Raw genomic sequence first — 18,845 nt, 5'->3', positions numbered from 1 at the left:
CCTCCCTCACGGGCTGGGGCGCGGTCATGGACGGCCGCTTTACGAGAGCCCGTCCTTGTGAGAACAGACAATATGTCAGTCGTGTCCTATCTAAAGCCCTGCTGGGGTTGGATGCCATGGTGCAGGCAGGCATCCAACCTGTACGCATTTTCCCCGATTGCTCTGCTCCCGGGAGTTCTGGAGAGGGTCCATCACGACGGGGTCTGTCTACTGCTTGTAGCCCCATTGAGGCCGGCCTGAATATGGTTCTCAGACATAATGTCACTCTTAGAGGGCCCTCCATAGGAAATTTCCATCAGGAGGAGCCTGCTGTTGCAGGTAGGGGGCTCAATATTTCACCCTCGGCCAGAGTTATGGAAACTGTGGGTCTGGCCCCTGAGGGGGCACCGTACCGAGAGGCTGGCCTGTCAGCAGGAGTAGTTGAGACCATACTAAGCTCTAGAGCTCCCTCCACAAGGAAATTGTACGACCTAAAATGGAATGTTTCACTATTTGGTGTAGAGAGCGTGAGGTGGACCCAGTTAACTGCCCGGTGGCTTCAGTGCTGGAGTTCTTCCAGGATCGCTTCTATGCTGGTCTTACCCTGTCCACACTCTAGGTGTATGTGGCTGCCATTACGGCTTTCCACACTCCTCTGGGTGATGGGCCTTTGGGAAGACATCAGCTAGTCGTACTTTTCCTCCGTGGGGCTTGGAGGATGAAACCTGTGACTCAGACCAGAGTTCCCACATGGGACCTGGTAGTGTTTCTCAAAGGGCTGGTTGAGACCCCCTTCAAACCTCCGGAGTCGGCTAAGGCCAAGAACCTTTCCCTCAAGGTAGCTTTTTTTAGCCATTACTTCTTTGAGTAGAGTAGGAGATCTTCAGACCCTTTCTATATCTAACGGGTGCCTGGAGTTTGCTCTAGGCGATATTAAGGCTATCTTGCATCCCAGGCTGGGCTATGTGCCTAAAGTGCCATCTAATGTGGCATGGCTTACGGTTCTGCTGGCTTTTCATCCTTCACCTCACGTGAAGACGGATGAAGAAAGAGTTCATTTGCTCTGCCATGTCAGAGCTCTGAAGATTTATGTCCAGAGATCTTCTTCATGGCGGAAGTCTGACCAGTTGCTGGTGTGCTTCGGGTCGCCCAAGAAGGGGCTTCCCGCATCCAAACAGACCATCAGTAACTGGATCGTTAAGGCTATTTCTATGGCCTATCAGGTGCACAGCTTGCCTTCACCTTTGGCCGTGAGGGCTCATTCAACCAGAGGCATGGCGTCCTCTAGAGCCCCCCTTTCAGGGGCCCCGATCCAAGATGTGTGCGATGCAGCAGGATGCAGCAAATATCGCTTACCCTACCTTTAACTGAAAACAACTTTAACTGAACCAACAATATCTCAGTGCCATTGTTTTGTCTCAAGATGCACATCACCATTGCATCACATGACACATCACATGCACATTAATATTTTTTTCAAAGGCACATTTAAAATGCTATTTAAAACTTATCTCCTTAAATCCTGGCTTAATGTAAGCCCTGAAACCAGGCCTAAATCTCCTGATCTTAAAAAGAGCAACCTCTGAGCATTAAAATATTCATATAATGGAGTCTTGAAAGAGATTGCAGAAAGACAACAAGGCCGTAACCATGACTTGAACCTTAGGGGGGACCAATATTTTATAAAGCATAACGAAATAGAACTGTGAAGGAAGTTCTAATTCTATTTTGCTATTTGTTATTAATTTCTCGTCTCAATTGTGTGTTTTATGTTTCCTAAGGAATTTTAGGAGAAACATCTGAAATGCTGTTGATACTAAAATGAAAGAAATATGAGAATCACAACTAAGTCTCCTGAAAGAAAAAGGAACCACTGAGCAATACATTTTTCCTCTTGCAGGAAAAGCAACCTCTGCGCAATACATTTTTTTCTCTGGGCAGTCATCACCAGGCGGGCTTTTTAAGCGCGACGATATTTCTCCACAGTCCTCTTTCTTTTGACATGCTGGTCAGCTCTTCGTGTAGTCTTCTTTATCTAGGTCTAGATGTTCGTAGTGCCGATAGACGTAATCCCTGTATGATATTCTTGGTCTACCCCCGCCGGTTCGATGCGACTTCCAACTTGTAAAGAACATATATCTGCACTGGTTCATTGTTTCCCATGCGAAGGCAGTGTCCATTGAACTGGTGCTGCCTTCTCCTGATGATGTCACTAATTAGCTGTTGACCTGTCGTGCTGTACAGTTTTTCATTTGTCATGTGAGACTCTGCTTGGTTGATTCACGAGTTCACACTTACAAATAAGTCAGATAGAATAAATGCATATTTGGCGTGCTGTCCGAGGAGAGGGCTCCGGGCTCGGTATGCGGCCCGAACCCATAGTACTCCCCCGTTCCTGACTGTGGAAGAATGAGCCAGGAGTGAGGAGTCGGGGTGGTGGAGGGATGCTGAAACTGTCAAGGAATGTTAGGTGAGTTGACAGTGGATATTTATATATGCTTCCTCTCGTGCTGATAGGGTAGACATGTACTGTAATAGTTTGGTGACGAGTTGATTGGAATGATTTATTTGAACGTGCTCCTCCCGAACCTTGTTTATAAAACATCATTTCCCAAGCATGATTCGTTAGCACTTTCTAGCAAAGATGTTTAGTTTCTCTTCAAAGGCTTGAGTGAGCGCCCATGACTCGCATCCGTAAAGAAGCACTGATATGCACGATGCATGGAATAGGTGCATCTTGAACTTTACATGCAGCTTGGGCGATCTCAAAATGGTCTTGAGTTTCGTGAATGCGGCCCAAGCTAAAGCTATACGGTCGTATACATCCACTGAATTGGCTCTATCACTCTCTCTCCTCTCCAACTATAGCTGGTGTGTGGTGAGCGCACTGGCGCCGTTGTACTGTGGCTGCTGTCGCATCATCCAAGTGGATGCTGCACTCTGGTGCTGGTTGAGGAGAGAACCCCTGATATGATTGTAAAGCGCTTTGGGTGTACAGTAGTACATATGAAAGCGCTATATAAATGCCTCATTCATTCATACGGTTGTTGACATCTTTTTCGGTCGACACTATGTATGATCCCAAATACTTAAACTCGTCCGCGATTGCGATCGGCTTTCCATCAATTGACAGATTGTTCTTTATTTGGGATTTATCGTTTAGTTGGACTTGAAAGTTTTTTTCAATGCTTATCTCGAGACCGACGGCAGAGGCATTTTGCTGCATTACTGTTAGCTGTTGTTGTGCTCGGGTTGGATCGTTCTCGAGAAGCGCTATGTCGTCTGCGAATGCGAGGTCGTTGAGTTTTCGTTCGATTGTTTTCTCTCTTCTCTTTTTGGCACAAGATCGTTGTGGCCGTGCGTTTTCCGATCGGGCTGGGGTACCCTTGTGTGTTAGGTAACCAGTGTTGTGCCTGAACACGTTCAATGAACGATAGTTCATGAACTCGTTCATATTTTGGGCGAACGTGAACTGAACGTATACTGTATTACTTCCTGATGAACGTTACGGTGAACGCGTTCATTCTGGTGTCTGTGAACGCACGCTCTCTCAGTTTAACTTCGTTCAATAGGGTGCCTGATTTCTATAGAGCCTTCCAGGCGAAAACCCGGCTAAAACACGCGTAAACAGGCCTTAATATGTAGCGAAAAAACACCCAATCTGGCAACACCAACCACCAGTGTCGCACCCGATCGCACCGCGGCCGCCGCATGCGTCATCAAGACAAAAAGCAGCATGTATTCGACAAAGCAGCGAGCGAGGAGGCGTCGTATGATTATTTAAACGAGTTGTATGACAAGGTCGTTGAGGATGGGAAAAATCTTACATTTCTGTGCAAACTTTGCCCGTCGATAAAATAATTGCTGTCTGTGGTTGTATATGGGCTGTGGCAAAAACTAAAAAAGAAAAAAATAGCTCGCAGCAACATATGGAAAAAAAGAACTATGAACTAGTTCATTTTTTGAAGTATGAACTATGACCTGAACTAGTTAATTTTAACATTTGTGAACTGAACTTTGAACTAGTTCATGTAGAAAATGAACTTTCCCAACACTGTAGGTAACCAAAATCGCCTGCTGATTGCTTTGAAACATAGTCGATGACAATTATGAATAGGTACGGTGCAAGGACGTCTCCTTGTAGAACTCCTGTTGTGATTGCAAAGGACTTTGAACGCTCTCCTCCAACATATACTTGGGTTGTCGACTTGTCACACATGATTCTGATTGCGTTTACAATTTCCGATGGAATTCCGTAATGACGTAGGATGGCAAACATCATCTCTCGATCAATTGAATCAAACGGTTTCTTGAAGTCGATAAAGGTAGTATACATTGGGATGTCTTGTGCGCACGCTCCATCCATGATGCCACGAAGGATGTGGATCTGTTGAGCACATCCCCGGCCTGTTCTGAAACCTGCTTGGTTGTTTCTAAGCAGTTTGTCGACCGGGCCTCTTATGCGATTGAGAATTACTCTGTTGTAAACTTTGGCTGCTATGGACATTAGGCTGATTCCTCGATAGGTCGTCATGAGCTGTGGGCTACCTTTCTTCGGTATTGGCTTTATCAAGCTTGATGTCCATTGTGTCGGTGCTGTGAGATGTTCGTAGACCAACTGACAGATGTTGTGAAGTTGATTTACCACGAATTCACCTCCGTCTTTTAATACTTCGGCTGTCATGGCATAATCTGGGCCGGGTGTTTTGTTACGGTTGAGTGTAGTGATGGCGTCGTCAACTTCTGCTCTTGATATTTTACCCAATTTTATACCTGGGACGTCCACTGTTGGAAGTGGGCGGTTGTTTGGGTTGATTTTGGAACTGTTGTAGTTCAGGAGTGTTGAGAAGTAGTTGGCCCATTCTTTTAAAAGATCTTCGTTTGAGTTTGGGATGTCGCCATTGAGCATTCTGACTTTACTAGAGAAAGCGTCTTTGGGCTTTTCACTGTTGTCATGGATAAGCTTCCAAACTTTGCGATGTTCATGTTTGTTGACTGCTCGCTCTAGGGCATCGAGTTTAGAGTTGATATGTGCCTCGTTGTCCATATCGAATGCTTTCGAAACCTCTTTTTGCTTTTCACGCCATTCTTCTTTGTCTTTTGAATTTTGTGTGCGCTTGTATCTTGCCTTGAGATCTCCTTCTTCGTTGATTAGCTTGATGGTGTTGGGGCTAATCCAGCTTGGTTGTTTGGATTTCAGCCTTTTCTCCAGAATTTTTTCACAGGCTCCGACAAGAGCATAGTCTAATGCGTTGGTTCGCTGTTTTATGGATTCCGGTGGGTCTAGGCGTGTTGTTTCATCGAAGAGTGCTTCAAATCCATTCCGCACCTCCATATTGAACGCGTTTTTGAGTTCTGGGTCTTTCAGTTTCTTAACTTTGAAAGCGCATCTCTTGTCCGTTTTGATTTTCGATTTTCGTAGGCAGAGCTCGAACTTGGCGCACACAATTTTATGGTCAGAGCCGACGTTGCAGGTATTATATGCACGTCAATTTTTAACAGAAGTCCACCACCTTGTGGTCATGGGCGGTCATGGCACGAAAATACTATTAAAACTTAATTTTGGAAAAATACTTTGTAATAAAAATATTTATACAATGGCTTTCTGTTAATACAAAACAGTGAATGACACCCATATGTGGTCTACCAGTGGCTGACATAACCATGTCAGTTTAGTGTTAAGTGATTAATATACACCAAAACAAAAGATAACATGTATACCATAATTTCTGAAAACATTATTTTTGTCTTACATTTCATAATGGGACAATCTCAGCGCCAACTCGTTTTCCATCAGTTCTTTTTCGTGAATTGGAATGTGTGCAAAGGGTTGTGGGTGATTTAAGGACGCGAATGATACACTTCAAAATGATCTGAAAGAAGGACATAAAACAAAGTCTGCTTTCCAAGGATCCTTGAAATTGAGACGGCCTTCAGCGGCACTTGAAGACGTGGCAGTTGATATATGTAGCCTTACTAGGATGCAGCCTTCCGATTGAAAAGCACCACACACTTTCTCCTGTCTGCTGTCAATCCCACAATTTAACGCATGAACGTGAAGCCCAACTCCCATCGGAATGAATTGAAAATGCTTGCTCTGCTCCATGCCATTGGACACTCACCGTAAAGCTGCATATCTCGACTGCCACATCATCAAGCTCTGTCAAAGGAGGTCTCAATTTAAAGGTGTAGATTAGTGTTTGATTAGGGATGGAACTAAACTGCAATAATTTTTGAAAACTGATTCAGGGAATGCTTTTATCCAAAGAACCTTAATTATGACAATAAAACAAGCTAAAGCAGTTAATTAAAAAGTGTATTCTCGCATAGCCAGACCTTCAGACTGACGGCAGAAGTTCTGGACTCTATCGCAGCATTTCTTGGCCAAGGACCGCCCAAGAGGACGTTTGACTGACATGTAACGCAACCAATCACAGTTTGTTTTGTTTCGCGTCATGTTTAGGGGCTTGACAATATAATGTCAATGTCCCTACAATAACAGACACCCGTGCATCTAATAAATTATTCATTCAAGAACATTGTGCAAGTTTACTGCATCAATGGATCCGCAAACTTCACATACTTTTGAAAATTCAGCGTTTAGTTGATCCTGGTAAGCGCTCATTGTCACAGTTGTAAACACAATGTCTTTCTTCTTCCACGAGGGGTTTTGGCGTCACGGCATTTGTTTCCTGGCAGACCGATAAAGAACGTCTCGGGTTACGTATGTAACCCTTGTTCCCTGAGATAGGGAACGAGACACTGCGTCGGTGACGACACTAGGGGAACGCCCTCAAGCGTAGCGCGTCTGAATTCACGAATGAAACCGAATCCAATCCTACTGGCGTTGCGTAATGACGTAGCGAGTGACGGCATACACGGATGTGTACAAAAGCACGCCGGCACAAGCAAAGTCAGCTCTTTGCTATGAAGCAAGTGCTCCAAGCAGGGTGAGGTGTGGCGAACCGACGCAGTGTCTCGTTCCCTATCTCAGGGAACAAGGGTTACATACGTAACCCGAGACGTTCCCTTTCGAGGGAACTCGAACTGCGTCGGTGACGACACAAGGGGAACGAGATACCCACTATACCACAACGAACCCTGCTCATCCTAGTGTGAAACTGACTTCAGGCACAACCTTGGACGCAAGTACTCGTGCACCGGGTGTAGAGGGAAGATCCAGACTGTAAAATCTCATGAATGTGTGCGGAGTGGCCCAGCCAGCCGCCTCACATATGTCATGAATAGGAACCCCTGAAAGGAGGGCTCTAGAGGACGCTATGCCTCTGGTAGAGTGAGCCCTCACAGCCATAGGTGAAGGCAAATTGCGCACCTGATAGGCCAGGGAAATAGTCTGAACGACCCAGTTGCTGATGGTTTGCTTAGAGGCGGGAAGCCCCTTTTTGGGCGACCCAAAACACACCAGCAACTGGTCCGACTTCCGCCATGAGGAGGACTTCTGGATGTAATATTGAAGTGCTCTGACAGGGCAGAGCAGATGAAGTCTCTTCTCATCCGCCGTCACATGAGGTGGAGGATGAAATGCCTGCAGAACCAAAGGCCGTACCACATTAGATGGCACCTTGGGCAAATAGCCGGGCCTGGGGTGTAAGATGGCCTTAATGTTGCCTGGAGCAAACTCCAAGCACCCATTGGAAATAGAGAGCGCCTGGAGATCTCCTACCCTCCTCAGAGAAGTAATGTCCAACAAAAAGACCACCTTAAACGAAAGGTTCTTGGCCTCAGCCGACTCCAATGGTTCGAAGGGGGCCTCGGCCAGCCCTTCGAGAACCACTGCCAGGTCCCAAGAGGGAACCCTGGTGCGAGTCGCAGGTCTCATCCTCCAGGCTCCACGGAGGAAACGTACGACCAGGTCATGCCTCCCCAGAGGACCATCACTCAGAGGAGCGTGGAATGCCGCAATGGCAGCCACATAAACCTTGAGTGTGGACGGGGTAAGCCCGGCAGAAAAGCGGTCTTGGAGAAACTCCAGCACTGAAGCCACTGGGCAGTGAACTGGGTCCAAATCACGCTCTCTGCACCAAATGGAAAAAACATTCCACTTAAGGCCGTATAACTTCCTCGTGGAGGGAGCTCTGGAAGTGAGTATAGTTTCAACCACTTCTGCTGACAGGCCGGCTTCTAGGTACTGTGCCCCCTCAGGGGCCAGACCCACAGTTTCCACAGCTCGGGCCGAGGGTGGAGAACTGAGCCCCCCGCCTGAGACAACAGGTCCCTCCTCAGAGGGATCTGCCATGGCGGGCCTGCCAGAAGCAGGATGATGTCCGAAAACCATACTCGGGCCGGCCAAAACGGGGCTACTAATAGTAGGCTGACCCCGTCCCGACGGACCCTTTCCAGAACTTCTACTTCCACTTCCACTGGGCCAAACCTCTCGCATATTAATTCCACCACCTCGGGGTGGAGTCTCCATTCCCCGGGCCTCAGCCCCTGCCTCAACAGCATGTCTGCTCCCTGGTTCTGGTCCCCCGGGACAAACATCGCCCTGAGAGACGACAGTCTCCGCTGGGACCACAGGAGGATCTGATGCGCCAGTCTGCACAGAGGCCGCGACCTCAGACCCCCCTGGCGGTTTAAATAGGACACCACTGACGTATTGTCGGTTCTCACGAGAAGGTGGCGACCCTGGAGGTCTGGCAGAAAACTCCTCCGAGCTCGGAACACCGCCAACATTTCTAGGCAATTTATGTGCCAAGAGAAATGATGGTCCTGCCAGTGACCTCTCGAAAAGCGGCCTTCCATGACCGCGCCCCAGCCCGTGAGGGAGGCATCTGTCGAAACGGATACTCGGCGACATAATGGGACCCTGGGACAGGAACCAAGGTTTCTTCCACATTGAAAGGGAACGAAGGCACCTGCGCGTAACCCTTATCAAGCGGAACGGATTTCCCCTCGGGGAAAACCCCTTGGCTTTCAACCACCACTGCAGGGCTCTCATATGTAGCAGGCCAGAAGGTATCACGCTGGACGCTGCTGCCATGAGACCCAACACTCTCTGGAAATATTTGACAGTGACGGCTTGGCCTAGCTTTATCCTGGACACTGAGGTCAGGATAGACTCGATCCGAGCAGGAGACAATCGTGCCCGCATCGTGACCGAGTCCCACACCACTCCCAGGAACGTGGTTCTCTGGGATGGTGTCAACACGCTCTTCTTCGTGTTGAGTCTCAACCCCAGGCTCTGGATGTGGGCGAGGACGACATCTCGATGCCGAATCGCCAGCTCTCTCGACTGTGCCAATATTAACCAGTCGTCGATGTAATTGAGCACCCTGATGCCCTCGAGCCTCAGGGGTGCTAGAGCTGCATCCATACACTTGGTAAAGGTGCGATGGGAGAGTGCTAGGCCGAATGGAAGAACCCGATATTGGTAAGCTTCGCCCCCGAAAGCAAACCTCAGGAACTTCCTGTGAGATGGAAGGATGGAGATGTGAAAATAAGCGTCTTTTAGATCTATCGTGACAAACCAATCCTCGGATTGGATTTGACTCACGATAATGGGAATAGTGAGCATCTTGAACCTGAATCTCCTCAGAGACCGATTCAGATGCCTTAGATCTAAGATTGGACACAACCCTCCATCCTTCTTTGGAACTATGAAGTACCGGCTGTAGAAAACCGGACTCTCTGACTAGTGGGGGAACACGCTCTATTGCCCCTTTTACTAGCAGCGAGTTGACTTCCTGTCCCAACACCAGACCCTGCTCTGGGTGCACTAACATCCAGACCAACCCGTTGAACCACCCTCCAAGGCGGCCCTTGGAGGTCCCACAGGAGTTAGGACCTCTTTCCCTTCGCCTTTCTAGACTGGATGACGGTCCTCAGATCCGTCCTCTCAGGAGGCTGTGGGTGAGAGCGCTGTCTAGAGTCCCAAGCTCTTTGAGGGGGACCTCTAGAAGCGAAACTCCCTTTTTGGCCTTGGCGGTAGGAGCTGGATGACGGCTGTGGCTGCTTTCTCTCCCTAACAGCCGACTTCCTAGACCTCGACCGGCGAAGGAGATATTGCCTAAATGCTTCACTCTGTTTCTTAGTGTCCTGAAATCTGTCGACAACAGCATTAACCGCCTCGCCGAATAGACCAGAGGTACAAATGGGTGCATCAAGGAGAAAGGCCCTGTCCTTCTCCTTGATGCCAGAGAGGTTAAGCCACAGATGTCTCTCCATGGTTACCAGAGCTGACATGGAGCGGCCGATGGCGCGGGCCGTCTCCTTGGTAACCCGGAGAGACAAGTCTGTGGCTTTGCGAAGCTCGGCAATATCTTCCACAGTAGGGCCCTGGTCCATGTCCTTTAAGAGGTCGGCCTGGTACGCCTGCAGAATGGCCATCGTGTGCAGGCTCGCACCAGCCCGACCCGCCGCCATATAGGCCCTGCCCACCAACGCAGATGTAGTGCGACATGGCTTGGAGGGCAGCGCCGGTGTCTTGAGGGATGATGCAAGATCGGGTGAAAGATAACTGGCTAGAGCTTCCTCAACCCGAGGCATCATCCCATAACCGTTCTCTCTAACCCCCGTAATGTTACTATAGAAAAGGGCCTGGTCAAGGATTTACACAACTCGTTGTGTAAATCCGGGAAGAATGGTAGAGACCGGCGTGGAGGCTGTGCGCGGTGCTGCAGGAAGCGCTCGTCGAGTTTGCTTCTGACTCGCGCTTCCTGCCTCTCCTGTGGCCAACTAATATTCAGCTTGGCCACAGCCCACGTCACTACCTCCAAAAGCTCATCATAATTGGGTGCAGATTGTGTGTGCTTCATGCAGATCCCCCTCCGCGATGCTGAGCACATCTAATTCCTCAGAATCAGACAGCTGCAGCACCGGGTCTGCATCCCGAACGGGAGAAGCCGCGGAGCGGGCTCCTGAACGGGGGACAGGGGAATCTGAGCTTTCAGATGAGGACTGGGAAAGTGCCTCGGCAGTCCCGATCCCCTCTGAAAGCTCCCTTTGCGAGCCCCACGATCTAAGTCGCCGCATTGCCTCGGCAGATGCGGGACCTGAACCGCGGGGAGCGCGCATCTGGCCATCCTCAGAAAATAAAGCCAGACGGGAACGCAGCACTCTCATAGAAAGAGAATGACAGTGGCCGCAAGCAGCCCCCTCGAGGGCTGCTTGGGCGTGCTGCATTCCCAAACAAGCCACACACATCTCGTGTGTGTCCCCAGCCGTAATATAGCGAGGACATGGGAACACACACTTTTTAAACTGCTCACTCTCCATATTGATAATAAATCAGATACTGAGACAAACGACACCAAATAGGACGAACTGCTTTCACACATACACAGAGCGCTTGCTGAATAGCAAAAAGCTGACTTTGCTTGTGCCGGCGTGCTTTTGTACACATCCGTGTATGCCGTCACTCGCTACGTCATTACGCAACGCCAATAGGATTGGATTCGGTTTCATTCATGAATTCAGACGCGCTACGCTTGAGGGCGTTCCCCTAGTGTCGTCACCGACGCAGTTCGAGTTCCCTCGAAAGGGAACACGACATACTCGTCTCCCGGACATCCTGTAGAATTCAATCAATCAGATCGCGACTTCGAAACTCAGGAAGTGTTTCCAGAAACGTGTGCCATATGCATCAGACGTTCAGCCAACGGTCCGTGGGAGGCTGAGACTAATCCAAGAGAGACCACAATGATGTAGTGCTACAATACCAAATTTCAGTACATACAGTACACCAGTGTAGCAATACTGGAGAAAACGTGTAAGTGCATTACAGACATAAGTAATGATTATTATTTATAACCTACATTTAATATACTTAATGTGTAATTATTTTGTGCCGCTGCTTATAATTATACATTATATCTGTTGTTATAACCACTGTGTATTGTTAATAGTAACAGGGACACTGTGTAACCTATAGGGGAAACAAATTAACCAGCAAAGGTCACTGCTCAGTCCCTCAGTTTGAAGGTAGAATTTGTGGGGTTTTGAGTTGATAGGCAGTCTCTAGTTTATCTGATAAACTATTATCTAGTGGCTGTCATGCAGGTGCAGTTGGAAGGTGGAGTTAAAGGTCTTTTTGTAACACTGCAATCTCTCCGCAGGATATCAAGGATCACATCGCCTTTGTAATCACTGTCCCCACTGCGCTGGCTATTTTCCTCACTATCTTTGTTCTGGTCTGCATCGAGTCCGTCTTCAAGAAGCTGCTCCATGTTTTCTCCTTGGTGATCTGGGCCTGCCTGGTTGCCATGGGTTACCTCTTTATGTTTTTTGGAGGAATCATCTGTCCCTGGGATCAGGTAAGCCAACTGTGTTATCAGCACCCTAAGGTTGTTTTCATTCATGGGCCTTTTGCCTGATATAGCTCAGATGGTGTATTCTTGAGAACCAGTGGGAAAAAGTAACACAAGATTGACTGGAGGGAGAAACAGCACAATACTTTAGTAAAAAAAGGAAGGTGTACGTGTACTGGTGTATAGGATAGACCCAAGTGAGCAAATGAAAGTCTGGTTCAGAGTCACTTTTACTATAGGCAATTCAGCCTTTGTCAAGTCAACTGCTTTCTTGTGATGCATAGAAATGATTTTAGGACAGAGATCCGTTCTAGAATTTTGTGAGAAGCCCAGAGAATTCTCAATCAAAATTTAAGAAATCCAGAAAGATAAACAGAAAATATTTCAGTGGAGAACAGAAAAAAAGTTCTTTATTTATTTACATTACTTTTTTGAGGCTAAATTTATACTATTTCAGCAATACTATTTCATCCCTAATACCAACCCACATGCATATATGACTGCAGCTTATTTTGTGAAAACCCTGAAACTCTTCTGATCAGTCATATTGGCAAATTAGTGGCAAGAAATGCTAAGTCAAAATATTTTATTTACTTACTTACTTACTTACTTAATTTCTGAATCTATTCTACTGTGTCAGGTTTTTTTTTTTTTTTACTTTTCAAAGCAATTATAACCCATTTGATTTTTCTTATATCTTCTCTGAATTATGACCGTCAAACATGTCCAAATGCATGACAGAATTGAACTGTTAAAATGTTAAATTTTGTACATTTTTTATTTGACACACATCTTACATCTAAAATGAAATGTGAATTATCCAGCTTTATCCTCCCTTTTTAATGATGATTAAATAAAGTGTATGTGTGCTACTCCCATGGCATCTGAGCCACCCGCATGTTTGACCTGCATGTCCAGTGAGGATAATTGTGTTCAACATTAATCAAAATGCTGCAAATGTGTTACTAGACCTGGGAATTCAGACAGTAATCAGAAGTCTACCCTAGCTATTCTGAACTTTCCTATTAAGGATGAACAATTTACTAAGGATTAAGGATGAAATAAACAGTAGCCAGTTTGTCAAGTAAAATAACATAAAAAAGTCATTAAATGGAGAATATAAGCAGCTAATAACTTGCTGTATTAAAATAAGACCCAGTGTTTGTCACTGACATATTGTATCTCTGGAGTGGGCGGCATATGGTGAAAGACAAACAAGGCTGATGTCAGACGTGTAGGGAAGGATGACTTCCTGTGTTAGTCAATATCTCTGCTTGGTTCCAGATTAAGGGCTGATAGGGCAATTCTCAATACATAGACCCCATGCTAATTCACTAAACAACAATTGCACCACATAAAATATTTCAGGAAAAGTGTGTAATATTCACTAACCACTTGCAATTCAGTTTACCTAGCTACTGAATACACTGACATAGTGCTGTGCCATGAGTATTGAAATTTCTTAATACAAATTATATAGGTTTATTATAGAATCCTGATTAAGCCTTAAGGCCTGTTCACACCAGTGATGCAAATTAAAGTTTTAATAATTGTTCTTCTAATTCTGTGAGAATAAAGTCCACACCACAACTATAATGATAATGACACAGATCAATGATATCATTGGAATCTTTTTCAGAACATTTTTCCAGATGACGAAAGATAAAAACAAAGAGCCAATCACCTAGCTAATAAAAATATGTATTATGTTTATATTTTTCCCATTAAGTTATGAGAAAGTTATTTCTGATATTTTCTATTTATGTTCTCTGAACGTTCAAAATGTTTTTGTAAATGTTTTAGAACATGTTTTTTTTTTTTTTTTTTTGTTATGCAAACGTCAAAGGGAATGTTCCATTCTGCAAACATTTTGGGAACGTTATCTTTGAATGTTCTCTGAACATTCCGAAATAAGTAGTAACATTTAAAAAAAATGTTAAAGTGTTTTTTTCTTTGTGATAACATTTTGAGAACATTATAAAAGGCCAGATAACTTTGAAAGAACGTTATATTAATGCTACTGGAAGACTGAATTTGAAAAATTTGAGAGAACCTGGCCAGAACATTAGACAAATTTCTAAGAACGTTCCCTGTTACCTGGGCCAATCAGAATTCATTTGGCATTAACGAGCTTGAGCATTTAAAGCAGCAGACGGCATTACAGCAGAGCACACTTACAATAAACAGGACTGTATCGCCAGTTGGTGTGGTCACTAATATAGTTATCATTATAGTTATCTTAATAGTTATTGGTGTTCTTGGTATTTTACACGTTGTCCTAGCCAGGCATGACAAAGCCACATGCAGTAAAAGGTTACTCTATGCTGCGTTCACATTAAGTGATGAAATCACAGAGGATTAGTCTCTGAGCTAGTGGCTTCTAGTTGGTCTTACTCAGCCATGGTATATCCAACTGTATCAGTCTGCAGATGGCTCTCTGTTCTCCCATTGGTAGTTGGCTCATCGCTTTTATGAGGGAGCCCTGGACTTGCTGAAATCTCATTGAGCGAAGTATCACTCCTCAAATATATAGTAACCTATCAAATTGATTGTGTCATTTTAGATATTATATAAGAAAGTTTCACAAGGCAGACTATAGTAATTATCCTGCAGCATTTAACTGCAGCATTGCAAGATCCAGAGAGCTTGCAAACAGATAAACTGTTCCTACTGGCTGTGTTCATGAAGTGATGGAGAACAGCATTATACATGGGCATATATCCAAAAATGCAGGTACAAGAGGTGAAGTGACAGTGTATAGTCCTAGTAAAATATGCCATATCACTGTGGTCTGCTGGTTCCTGCACAACCTACAGCTTTCAGGAACAACCTGCAAGATTGGGAATTGTTTTATGTATATAGTTCCTTTCTAGAACCTAAGGTCACCTTAGAACAAAAAACCTAGAACATAGATACAGGGTGAAGAAATATGATACCCACACATAAAATGTGAACTGAAAATACTGACAACAGTAAGACAAAGATTAATAAAACATGATGTGAAAGGCAATGTATTGCATATTTTTAGCCGAGCTTTCCATTAGCTTTTTGTTGGTAAACATAAATTGAGCATGTTCTCTACCTTCATTAGTGTGTATTATTAAAGAAATTAAATCAAATTGCTAATGTCAGATGCCAGATTGTGGAATTCCAGATTGTGGAATTATTCTGAATGTTCCAATCCAATCAGACTTCTGACCTATAATGCTGCCTGAATCATAATCATACACTGTTCGCTCGTTGACCAGAGGAGAACTGGCCCCCCACCCCCCCACCCCCGACTGAGCCTGGTTTCTGCACGGTTTTTGTCTCTCCATTCAGACTGATCTCATGAAATGGCGTATGTATGACACGCCAATTCGTATTTCCATTTTTGGCGTGCTATCAACACGCATAATCGCTTTTCAGCGTGTTTATCAACGCCTTTGATTTAACGTTATATTACTGTATTATATATATATATATAGATATATGACCTACCCCAACCCCGTCCCTAAACCTACCCGTCACTGGGGTTAATACCATTTATGAGTGTTCTCCTACCATCCTAGGAAAAGAAATATCGCTCCACAGATGTAGATATAGATTTTGCTTCGTTTCGCTCGGACATTTAACGGCGTACACATACACGCGGAATCACTCGGACATTTAATGGCGTAGACATATGCGCAAAAGATTTCGGCGTGGACATACACGCGGATAGCTCAAAATGCGTATAGATAACACGCCACTTGACTTGAAAGTGGCGTGTATGTTTACGCAAAGTCATGATGTCATGTTGCTCCATTCTATCTCTTTTGGTTCCTTGCCACTGTCGCCTTTGGCTTGCTTAGTTGGGACACTAAATATTCAACAATATTATTGATCTGCCACCATTATATGTGAACTGAACTGAGCTGGACGATGACATAACTGTTTTCTCCAGAGAGGCTATATGTATTAATTAACTAAATTTATAACTTTTTTACAACAAAAATTAACCATCGCTGAACTTACTTAAGCTGGACTATGACGCTATTTTCTTCTAGATCAGCTGTACAGCAGAAACAAACTTTGTTGCATTATTTTCCTGTTATCACTGTAAAGCTGCTTTGAAATGATCTGTATTGTAAAAAGCCCTATATAAATAAAGGTGACTTGACTTGGCTTTAATTATCCAGGGTTGTTTAAGACAAAACACACTATATCCTCACCATATGTGCAGTTTCATGTCTCTGATTTTATCTAGTGTATAGTGTCAGTGTGCTTGATTATGTGTTGACTGAGAAACACTTTTGTTATTATACAAGCTATTTTCAAAATGTAAAGTGAAGTGTCTCCAAATGGAATTGGAAAAATAGTGATTTTTTTTTTTCCAAAGAGGTTTCACTCCCCCCATATGCTATTGTTCAGTCCCCCTTCCCTAAACTAATGGAATTGGCTGAGCCAATGTTGCTGTAACTCGTTTGTGGCTACGCACATCTTGGCATATAAAACAAATTCATCCAACTGTGCGTTTTTGCAGACCTCTGTGTTTAATGCCCTGTACATGGAGATGAGAGTGATGGGGTTACAACTTTTTCATCTCACACAGCTCTGAGGTTACTCAGATGTCAAAGGTGCATTTAATGCTTCAGTGGGCAGCTCTCTTAAATACTTAACTTCTTCTCAGCCACATACGGCTGCAATTGCTCTGTTGCCCCCTGAACTCTTCCAACATCAAAAGGTCTGCTCTCTGGGACAGTCTGCAGCAGCACAGTGAACTGTAAAATCTATGAGCACACATTTTCTGCGATCTCTTGGCACAACAGCCAACTGCCCGTGCCAGCTGCTGCTGGAATGCTTTATGCACCTCAGGGATAGTAAAAAGCAGTGGAAACCAGACAATGTTTCTGCACATAATGGCTCCTCCCAGGTGTCAGGTCACAGCAGTGCACACATTTTTGATAATTACACCTGAAATTGCATTTGAAATGCCAAGTGGAATCATGGATCTATCAGAGCGCTTTCATTTTTCTAAGCTTCCTTCATCTTAAGTCAGATACAGAGAAGACTGGTCACTAAAAGGACTCTTCTCTCGCTCAATTAAAATAACTGCCACTAATGTTTGGTAACCATGGTGTTAATGTTGCAGAGGGCATTTCATTTCCCTGAGAAACAAGATGACAAGCCAAAAGGCAGGTAATTAATTAGGTTCTTTTGTGAGGAGGTGATAATAAAAAACAATAAATCGAACAACGATTAAAAGGTTGCTTCTGAATCTACATTCTATTTCATTTAGATTACAAAGGTCATTAAGATGACTGGATGCTCTTCTATCTCTGCTGTTTGAAAACAGACCATTGTTGTTAGCCGATGATCCCGTCGAGGCTAGGATGCATAGTCTTTTCCCAGTGACATTACTTAACAAAGATGTTAGTTTAAAGACCCATGAACTGCCTTGATGAGCACAGGTTTTGTTCATGTAATTACGTATTTTCTATCGGAACAGGAAGTTGCAAAGGAATACTTCTTTGATTAAACAAAAATTTGGGTAACACACTTTACAATAAGGTTCATAGTTAAAATTAGTTAATGTATTAACTAACATGAACTAACAATGAGCAATACATTTGTTACAGTATTTATTAATCTTTAATAATGTTAGTTAATAAAAATACAGCCGTTCATTGTTTGTTCATGTTAGTTCACAGTGCATTAATTAATGTTAACAATTACAATCTTTGATTTTAATAACGTATTAGTAAATGTTGAAATTAATAATAACTAAGATTAATAAATGCTAATGTTAATCTTATTGTAAAGTGTTTACAAAATTGGCATATCCTCATTGCAAGATGCATTATCAAATATTGTTTCTCTGTTTTTGTAGTAGATTGCTTTAATTCATTTCATTTTGTCATTGTTTAGGAGTACCATACACTACAGTAGCATAAAGATAGAACTAAAGCTATACAGACACATACTGAAATCCACACAATATGTGAAATATGTTCCTGAGTTTATGGGTTTTGAATATGGCAAAAATAATCTAAGACAATTTTACACTAAAGCCCCATTTGGATGTTTTAAATGTTTCTTATTTGGACATCTGTAAAAATAAATTTGCATGGCACCTCAGTGATAAAACTCATGCATTCGGATGGCAATTTATTCATGGTGGTGGAGCGAGTTTTGTGATCTGGGGAACTTACATGGGCTGAGTTTCCCGAAACCTTCTTAACGCTACGTCGTTCTTAAGTTACACCTTAAGCTGTACCTTATCGTTAATACGTGTTTCCCGAAACGCTCTTAGTTAAGTATACCTTCTGTAAGTCATACGTTCGGAAGGTTGGTCTGGACCACTCTTAGCTTTACTTATCACTGTTAAAGGTCTATATGAATATAATTCTGAAGTTTTAATACACCCAGACAGTGTTCAATTAGGCCAATTCAAGTGTTTTCATGCAAAGAATAAAATTGTCATTACACTGATTGTTGTTAGAATTTTAATTATATTATTATATATAATAAAATTTTATAAATTTATTTTAATTAAAGAGCGCTTTTAAAGGCCAGTGAAAGCATAGGCTACTGTCAGTTAAGTCCTATTCGGACGCTAATATTGTTTATCATGGGCTC

At 44.0% G+C, this 18,845-nt stretch overlaps 1 protein-coding gene across 1 annotated transcript in view; it reads left to right on the top strand.

The window, feature by feature from the left end:
• adcy2a (adenylate cyclase 2a) overlaps positions 1-18,845 on the top strand; it is a 179,729-nt gene that overhangs the window by 10,798 nt on the left and 150,086 nt on the right. The window contains exon 2 of the mRNA XM_056257663.1: positions 12,054-12,251. Within this exon, the coding sequence (XP_056113638.1) occupies positions 12,054-12,251 (198 nt within the window). The remainder of the gene's footprint in view (positions 1-12,053; positions 12,252-18,845) is intronic.

This window comes from Rhinichthys klamathensis, unplaced genomic scaffold (genome assembly GCF_029890125.1).
Source record: "Rhinichthys klamathensis goyatoka isolate OS25496 unplaced genomic scaffold, OSU_Roscu_1.1 h1tg000006l_1, whole genome shotgun sequence".
Taxonomy (NCBI): domain Eukaryota; kingdom Metazoa; phylum Chordata; class Actinopteri; order Cypriniformes; family Leuciscidae; genus Rhinichthys; species Rhinichthys klamathensis.
This window is presented reverse-complemented; position numbering and strand designations above follow the sequence as displayed.